This window comes from Camelus ferus, chromosome 31 (genome assembly GCF_009834535.1).
Source record: "Camelus ferus isolate YT-003-E chromosome 31, BCGSAC_Cfer_1.0, whole genome shotgun sequence".
In the NCBI taxonomy this organism is placed as follows: Eukaryota; Metazoa; Chordata; class Mammalia; order Artiodactyla; family Camelidae; genus Camelus; species Camelus ferus.
In genome coordinates, this window is record NC_045726.1 from 13,729,103 (window position 1) to 13,738,401 (window position 9,299).

A 9,299-nucleotide genomic window follows, 5' to 3' on the forward strand; every position below is an offset into this window, starting at 1 on the left:
ACTAGGGGAGGCCGCCGCGGTGGCTCAGGGACTGTGGGCTCGGCAGGCTCCGGCTGCAACTCAGTGGCGGGCCCTTCGCAGGCAGCAATAGGCAGAGACTACGCCGGGGCCTGCTGGGCCCTCCTGCCATCCCGTGACCAAAGGGAGTGATTTGGAACCGTTAGGGAATTTATCAAGGATTTGATGCACGTGTTTCCTATCCCCTCAACTTCATTCCTTCTTCACTACCAAAACTTCACATCCTCGACCCTAAATGTGCGGGGGTTCTGGCCTCCCGCGCAGTCGCTCTGCAGCTATGAATCTCCCCGACACTGCGCTCAGCTGGGTGTCAGCACAGGGTCAGGAGCCCAGGGAGCAGCAGGAGTGTGGGCGGCGAATCAGAGGGAGGAAGCACAAAAGTTCCCGGGATACTGGACCAGAGATCCCAGACCTTCTGGAATCCTCCTCAGAGGGAGTGCGCTCCATTCCTCCCAGTCCCAAGCAGGGTCCTGGGCGCGAGAAGAGACACGGGGGGGCAGGGTGGGAGCGCACACCTTCCGTGTTTCCCAGAAGTTCCCAGGCTGCAAAAGGACCCTGCCAGGTGTTTTCAATTCTCTTTCCTCCTGCTAGGGGTGTCGGAGGCCACTTGCAAACAAGCCTACCCCACGTCCCTTCGTCCTGCGAGCGCGCTCTCCTAGCGCAGACATCAAGTAAACACACAGGCGGCTGTTGCTCTTTCAACCCAGCGCTGTGCGCTTTCCGCTTCTTGTTCAGTTACATCCTTCTTTTCTCTCTCCTCTCCAATTTCCCTTCCTTCTTCTCTTCTCTTTCTTTCTCTTTTTTTAAGATCCGCGAGCGGTGCGGGCGCCGCACGTTGGCTGCGGCCCGCTTCCTGCTTTCTAATGTTCCATTGTGAGGAGCTTCCATTGTGACGTCGCGCCCCTTCGGCTGGGCTTTGTCTGTCCATATATGGGCAGCTACGTCACGGAGCTTTCCCGGGGCTCAGATAAATAGGCTGGTGGAGTTCCCTGGCTGGGAGCTTTTGGGCAGCAGTGAGCTTGCTAGGAAGCGGCGGGGCTGGTGGTGTTGGTAGCAGCGGCAGCAGCAGCGGCAGAGGCAGCGGCGGCGGCAGTGGCGGCGGTGGCGGTGGCGGATCGGGGGGCGGGGGGGCCGCGGGCGCGCGTCTGTTTGTAAGATCAATACTGAGACCGCGTTCGACCCCCTGGGGCCGAGATCCCCCCCCCAGCCCAGCCCCCACCCCCCCGCACACGCCCCCCCACCACGACCCAGCCTCTTAACGGCACCAGCAGAGGCACCCAAGAGGATTGCCCGCCTTTGCCCTCTCTACCACCCCCCCCCAAAAAGAGAAGATCCCCTCCCCAGGCCCACCCCTTCCCCTCTTTCCTCCCCCCTCCCCCCGAACTTTCCCTCTCGCATGCTTTTCCCCTGCACCACGGATCGCCTCTCGGATGCCGCTTGCCTGGAAGCTGCGTTAGGAGCGAGCGGCGGCGGTGGCGGCGGTGGCGGTGGCGGCAGCTCGGGAGTGCTATGACCGGCAAACTCGCCGAGAAGCTGCCGGTGACCATGAGCAGTTTGCTAAACCAACTGCCTGACAATCTGTACCCCGAGGAGATCCCCAGCGCGCTCAACCTCTTTTCTGGCAGCAGCGACTCGGTAGCCCATTACAATCAGATGGCTACAGGTAAGGGCGGCGGGGAGGCGGCGAGGCTGCGAAGAAGGAAAGGGAGAGAGGAAGAGGAGGAGGGAACAGCTAGCGAAGGATGGGTGGATGGATGGATGGAGAGGTGGGGGGCGCGCTGGGAATTTTCCGGGGGGCGAGTTGCTTTTCCCACCCACTCCTCCCGCCCTCCCCGATCGGGAAGGCTCGGTTGGCGACGCCACGGTAGAGGCTTCGGTTCTCCCGGGTGGGGGCAGCCGCCGACCGAAGGGAGGTAGGTGCCAGCGGCTCTGGGGTTCTCCACTTAGGGGGCGCGATCGCCGGGCTGCGCGAAAGGCGTAGTGCTGTCGCCCCTTTCCCGGGAGGAGCCCAACGTCCCTTTCACCCGCGCTCTCCCCCCCCTTACTCCCTCAGCCTCCCACCCGGGATGGAGCCATGTGCGGCGTGGAGTCCCCGCGGTGGGAGAGGTACTGCGACGCTGCCTTTCCAGGGCGTTCAGCAAAGCCGTGGGGGTGTGGGGACGGCGGGGAGGGGAGAAGGTGGGGGTCCACCCGCGCGGAGGCTGCTATGGGGGGCGCTCCCAGGGCCGAGGAGCTTAGGAAGAGCGGCCACTCCCGCCATGGAGATACTGGCCGGTTTTCTGCCGCCCTCCACTCTCGCTAAGCTGAGGCTGGGCTTTCCCCCTTCTGCAAGAGCCGAAAGCTCTTGCAGGCCCGGAGGAAGCTGGGGCTGGGGGAGGAGGTGGGAGAGCTCCCTTTGCGGGCAGTACCCCTCTGGGGGCCGAGGACAAAGCTTCGGAGCGCTCCGGGTCGGCAACCCCGGCACAGTGCGCTTGGGAAGGGCGTGGGGGGGGCTTCGTCGGGGCAGGAAAGGCGCGGCGTCCGGCGCGGATAGGGCTGGGGGAAGAGGCCGAGTTGTGTGCGCTAGAGAGCGAGAGCCTGGCGCGCTCCGGGTCTGAAACTACCTGTAGCTGCAGCTACCTGCCCGCCCCACCTCGGGAATAACAACAATGCTGCTCGCGCGCGCGCCTGTGTCTCTGTGTGTGTTACGTGTGTGCGCGGCGTGTGCGATGTGTGTGCAGCAGCCACTCCACACCCCGATCCGTAGTATTTTGCTGTATCCAGGTTGCGCCTGGGAGCGCGGCACCGCCCGCTTTGCGCCGGGCGCAGCTTTCCTCTTACCCCATGCGCTGCGCACTCCACCCGGCCGCACCCTCCGCACCTGGGCAAGGACCTGGGAGCCCCGGCCCGGCAGCCGACTCGGCTTCACTCACCCCTCCCCTCTCTCCCCCGCTCTCCGCAGAGAATGTGATGGACATCGGTCTGACCAACGAGAAGCCCAACCCGGAACTCTCTTATTCGGGCTCCTTCCAGCCAGCCCCCGGCAACAAGACCGTGACCTACTTGGGAAAGTTCGCCTTCGACTCCCCTTCCAACTGGTGCCAGGACAACATCATTAGCCTCATGAGCGCCGGCATCTTGGGGGTGCCCCCGGCCTCAGGGGCACTCAGCACGCAGACCTCCACGGCCAGCATGGTGCAGCCGCCGCAGGGTGAAGTGGAGGCCATGTATCCGACGCTGCCCCCCTATTCTAACTGCAGTGATCTCTACTCGGAGCCTGTGTCTTTCCACGACCCCCAGGGCAACCCCGGCCTCGCCTATTCCCCCCAGGATTACCAATCGGCCAAACCGGCCTTGGACAGCAATCTCTTCCCCATGATTCCTGACTACAATCTATACCACCACCCCAACGACATGGGCTCCATTCCGGAGCACAAGCCCTTCCAGGGAATGGACCCCATCCGGGTCAATCCGCCCCCTATTACTCCCCTGGAGACCATCAAGGCATTCAAAGACAAGCAGATCCACCCGGGCTTTGGCAGCCTGCCCCAGCCGCCGCTCACGCTCAAGCCCATCCGGCCCCGCAAGTACCCCAACCGACCCAGCAAGACCCCGCTCCACGAGCGGCCCCACGCGTGCCCGGCGGAGGGCTGCGACCGCCGTTTCAGCCGCTCGGACGAGCTGACCCGGCACCTGCGCATCCACACGGGCCACAAGCCCTTCCAGTGCCGGATCTGCATGCGGAGCTTCAGCCGCAGCGACCACCTTACCACTCACATCCGCACGCATACGGGCGAGAAGCCCTTTGCCTGCGAGTTCTGCGGGCGCAAGTTTGCGCGCAGCGACGAGCGCAAGCGCCACGCCAAGATCCACCTCAAGCAAAAGGAGAAGAAGGCGGAGAAGGGGGGTGCGCCTTCTGCGTCCTCAGCGGCCCCGGTGTCCCTGGCCCCTGTGGTCACCACCTGCGCCTGAGGCTGGGGCCCCGAGATCCCACTTTTCCCCTTCAGTGTCTCCCAGCTGCTCGCCTGAAAGCAGCCGGAAAGCTAGCCACGGAGGCGCAGGGGCCGCGCCCTGGCCTCTCCATGGACGTAAGGCCCCTTGTTTCCCTTCGCTGTCCCCCGTTTACACCCTTTCACACCGGCCAACGGTCGGGGGCCAGGGCAGGAGGCGTCTTCCCCTCGCTGCCCCCCCTTAGCCAAGGCGTGGGGGCGGAAAGGTGGCGTCTAGCCCGCTTTGTTCAGTTCGGATCGTCTTGATCCAGGGGCCGCTGGGCCGCACCAAGGACCTGCGGGGGACTGAAGGCGGGGCCCGCCCAAGCCTCGCTGGACCCAAGCACCTCACGGTTCCCCCCACGTCTCCCTCGGTTCCCCCTCGAAGACCCGAGAGGGGGAGGGGGTAAGGAGCGCACCAAAGCGCAGAGCTTGCTGCCCGCCGCACGCACGCGCGCCTGCGTGCGGGGATGCGCGCGAGTGTGCGTGCTCGCGTGAGTGTCTGTGTGCGTGTGTGTGTTTCTCTGTGTGTGTGTATGTGCGCGCGCGCGCGCGTGTGTGTGAGACTCTTGAGCTGAACTGGGCTGTGTCCACCCCAAACTCTTCCCCACATAGGGTCCCCAGGCCGCTGGGGGCCTGCACGTGGCGGGACGAGACGGTCTTCCATCTGCTCGGAAATAATGTTTCTCACAGAAATGCCTCGGATGCCGCCGCCGCGGTCCTGCTACCGCCGCTTAGGGTTTGGCCCCTCAGAATCCCTCCTCTTCCGAGCGCTTCCCTCTCAAGGCCTCAGGGCAGTTTGATCTGCGGGGAGAAGGAGCAGTCATCACTGAACCTGCCTTTAAAGAATATATATTTCCTCCGCCCCACTTTTTAAAATCTCTCTTCCTGAGTTTGCCCTCTGCCCTTCCCCCTCCTCTTCTCCCTTCTCCCCTCTAAGCCTTTTCCCATCTCTTTCAAAATCTTTTTCCAAAAAGGCAGGCCTCAACCAGCCACCCCATTTCACCTTCTTTTTGTCTTCTCTCACTCACATACCCATTTCTCTTTCCACCATTGATGGGAAAGCAGCCTTTTTTTTTTTTTTTTTTTTGCTTTTTCATCACTAACAATTCAAATTTATCTATATGGTATGTGTGTGTACGTGTATGTATGTGTGTATGTATATACATATATATAACATACACACAATATATATTCCTAGCAAAATAAAATCTCTGAGGTACTTGGCTATCCAGTGCAGTGCACTGGAATAAAGAGAATTTGTAGGCTTATACAGCTTTAAATGATTTATTTTTTATGAAAAATTGAACTGATGAGATTATATCTTCCTATGTGCATATGTGTGTGATTATATATCAGACATACATATGCACACATACACAACCATCTCTGTCCAAATTTACCTCCAAGCTATGGGGATGTTTGCATTAATCCATGTTGATGAATGAGGCATATCTCTTCCATACCCCCAGTCTCACCTTCTCCTTGCCCTACCTCACCTTTTCTCAGGCACCCCCTCCTCCCCGGCCCTCCTCCACACAGGGGTGACTCTTTTGAAGTGAGTAGTAGGCAAGGTTGCTCTCTGACACAGCTTCCAGCACAGTCTTGACTGAATGTACTGTTCCCTGTTAGCGCTATTTCTCCTGTGGTCGGTAAGCTGCCCAGAGAGAAGGAACAAAGGTCTGGAGTTTACAGAATGTCTGTCTTTAAAGTCACTTTATACGTTTCCCACTTTTTTTTTTTTTAAAGAAAAACACCGGTTTTTTTGTTTGTTTGTTTTTGTTTTTGGTTGTTTTTTTGTTTGTTTTTTGGGTTTTTTGTTTTGTTTGTTTTTTGTTTTTTTTTTTTGGTGGTGGATAAATAATACTAAAAGGAGTCTAGTGAAAGGGGGAGAGAAATCAAAGAGCAGGGTGATTGTGGATTTCCAGGTACTTGGACTTTTTGTAGAAGGAGAGAAAAGTGGATGAAGTTTGCCAGGAGGGCCCATATTTTTTCAGCTGAAGGGTAAAATCTTTCTTTGCAGAGACAGTATTTTGCTGAATACTTTTTATAATGTGATGATTATTAAAAAACAAAAATTTTGGTCACTTCAAAGCTGGAAGGAGGAATCAGATTTCCTTTAATATTTTTTCCTTGCTCCTTCTGGTATATGCATGTCACTGCATGATAACTCTGAGTTTTCCTTTGTTTTAATAAAACTGTTCTCAGACATTTAAGCTAAACTAAGAGAAAAATAACTTTGTTGCCAAAAGGTTGTGCTATCCAGATTTTTTTATATGTCTGCATGTTTTAAAAAAACAACAACAACAAAAGAAAATGCACTCTAACTTATGTGAACTGAGAGAAAAAAAAATCAGGTTTTAAACAGGAAAACCTATGGGGAATGATATTTTTTGAAAGACTTTTGTATAAAGTTGAGTACTTAGAAAAAGACAAACCAGATGTAATATATTTTGTGGATGTTTTTATTTCTTGGATTTATAGTACCTTATACTAAGGTTAAAAAAATATGCTTGATATTGTGAAAAGGTGAGATTCTTCACCAACATTTCATTTGCTCCTTTGTCACATTGTTATGCCAATATAATATAGTTAATGAAAACAGCATTTTTAAAAAGCGAAATATTGAAATGGTGTAATGTGGTACCATTTGCACTGTGAGCAAATGCTAATACAGTAAATATATTGTGTTTGCTGACAATCAGCCGGCCTATAAATCTCCTTATTTTATTTCTTGTTTTCATAGCATAAAGTTTTGGTTTGGCCTGTTCTTTGTCTTGTTTTGTTTTTGGCTGGTGGTTGGTTTGATAGGTTCTGATGCCTGGTTTTGCGATTCTTGCTCTGAAACCCCTCAGTGTGGAAATGTAGAATCTGGTGTTATTAGACGTTGGTCAGAATTTTGTGTGGGTTCTGGTGTTTCAAATTCTGTGTTGAGTGTTTACTGTGGTGCTGAGAGAATTCTACTGTAGTTCTAAGGATTCTCCGCCACCCTTCTGGGAGCTTCAAACTGCCAGAGACATTAGGTGAACAGATGAGATAAATTCATGGGAATCAGGGCTAACAACTAGAACCTTCTAGAACCCTTCTTTCATGTTTCCAATGGGTATTTGAGGGTAGAAGGGAGGGGATCTCCTGGTTTATGAACAATTTCTTTGATGGTTTCAGAGTGGGACCTGGGAGGGTCTCTGCACCACGCTGGGTAGAACTGCTTTTGAAGTCTGAAAAACAGGTGGAGATTTGAGAGAGGGTTCTTCATGGTTGGCAAGATAAACAGACTGGAAGCTCTTTTGTGTCAGATAATTGGGAAACATCAGGTTTGAAACCCTACAGCTCAGTCCTTTTTGGACAGGATTCTCCAGGCCTCACTGTTCGTAGCTGCCTGGAAAAGGTGGTCCTGGCTGAAAACAGCTCTTATGAACTACCCAAGGACCCGAGAAGAAAGAACACTTGGAATCTGGAGAAATACAGGGAATGTTTTGTACGGCAGCAATCCCTCCCATCTCCCATAGAAGAGGTGCTTCCCTACCCCATGAGCTTTCTTCTCCAGAACCTTCCTTTTCCTTAACTGACTGTGTTTGCCAGCCCTAGAGCTTTCTCCATTTCTCTTGAAGAGATATGCACCCTCCACTTTCTTCCTGTGTCCACATCTGCAACCTGTTCCCTTCATCTTATTTGCCGTAGTTTTTGGAATCCTTTATCCCTATGAGGCTGGTTCTAGAGCAGTCTTTGGACAGGTCAGTCCTCTCTCTCTCCTGCCTGCCCTCTAAAGCATTCACGTGAGTTTCTCTGCCTGCCTTTTGCATATTCTCTGCCCCAGCATGTTTAGGGGCTTGGTGTACAATACAGAGCTATGTAAGTGTAGCATGACATTGTGACTGGGGGACAGTGTCTCAACACCTGAGGTGCCAACCAGGCCACCCATACAGGGACAGAAATGGGCAGGTAGTCCCTGCCCAGAAACTCCTGTTGCATCCCCTCCGCCACCGCCATGCAGGCCCATCATGGTGAAAAACGTGGGTGGTGTTTCTGGTCGGCTCTAGTTACTAAGACGTGGAGGGCAGACCTGGGTGGAGGAGGTGGGCTGTGGCCTTAGAAAAGAATGTTTTTGAAGTGAGAGATGGATAAAGAGAATGCAGTAAGCAATCTTAAATTTTCTCACCCACGCAGTTCCAGGTCGCTGGCTGCCATCTTGAATTCCCTTCTCTCACCTCCTGAAACTTTAAAACTTCCAAGCCGCAATTAATGTACAGCCACAAGGTGGTCTCCTTTTTTAACAGAGGGGATCCAAAATGGCCAAAAAGTCCTAACAATGGAGCATATAATCCTTCTCTTTTCTAAACTAGATGTCTCCTTCCAAACGTCTGTGTACTTCAAGTGACTATTATCAGAGGAAGACAGTGTCACTGGGTGTCTTCACAGTTAGCATTCAGCCCCACCTGCACCTTCTCCCATCAAACCAGGACTTTGGAGTGACACTTTCGTCAACAGTGTACTCTGCTGCATGATTAATAAACTCACTTCCCATTGGCGCATATTACTCAACCCAACCTGGTTCAACCACTGGGTTACTTGGCAATATGGCAGCCCGCCTGGCTGGCACCAGCCCTGTGTGGTGTAATCTCTGATTCACAGTTTGTAGCTAGATAAGACTGCCCCAGATAGCATCACACCAGCAACCCAACCTGCCTGGGTTTTGTAAGTATGGGGAGAGGAGACTTTACTCTGAAACTTGGAGGTGAAGTGGGGAGATGGTAGAGGATGAAGCTATCATGAGAAGGAATCACTGGAGTCTTTGCAAAGAAGAGGCCCAGGAGCCAAATCAGGCATAAAAATGTGGAAAACCTGAGGTGTTTGGGGGTGAATGAAAGGAGGCCACACACACACACAGCCCTCAGGAGTGGATACTGAAGGTGATGACTCTGCAAAATTGTACTCAGTGAACTGGGGTTGGATACAAATGAAGAGATAGTTTGTGAGAAGGAATAGCATATGTTTTTATATGGTGGTGGCAGTGGTGAGTGTGTGTGTGTGTGTGTGTGTGTTATTCACAAGTATATAAAAAGGAATAATAGGAAGGTGGATTCTGGTAAATGAGGGCAATAGCTTATGGCCAGTAACTACCAATCCCCTTTGGCCAGTTCCGAATTTGCTTGCCATAGATGAGTGTGTTGTGAGCTGCTTTTTCTGGGCCCGGATTGGCTCCCCTGGTGTCCTGGGATAATAAACCTGGGGAAAGTAGGAGGCCTCTGTGTGTCCCAAAGACTAGAAATCATACTGACAAAATCTTAGTGACACGGGGAAAATGGCTTTCTG

At 53.6% G+C, this 9,299-nt stretch overlaps 1 protein-coding gene across 2 annotated transcripts; it reads left to right on the forward strand.

Moving 5' to 3' along the window:
• Nucleotides 1-331: 331 nt before the first annotated feature.
• EGR3 (early growth response 3) lies at nt 332-8,991 on the forward strand. 2 transcript variants are annotated; one of them, XM_032470926.1, is made up of 3 exons: nt 1,552-1,681; nt 2,072-2,124; nt 2,960-8,991. In XM_032470926.1, exons 2-3 carry the CDS (start codon nt 2,085-2,087, stop codon nt 3,967-3,969), a joined length of 1,050 nt encoding a protein of 349 aa, XP_032326817.1. In that variant the 5' UTR covers nt 1,552-1,681; nt 2,072-2,084; the 3' UTR covers nt 3,970-8,991. The 2 variants fall into 2 exon arrangements, with proteins under 2 accessions (XP_032326816.1, XP_032326817.1); XM_032470925.1 differs by lacking the exon at nt 2,072-2,124 and having other exon boundaries at nt 332-1,681.
• The last annotated feature ends 308 nt before the right edge of the window (nt 8,992-9,299 follow it).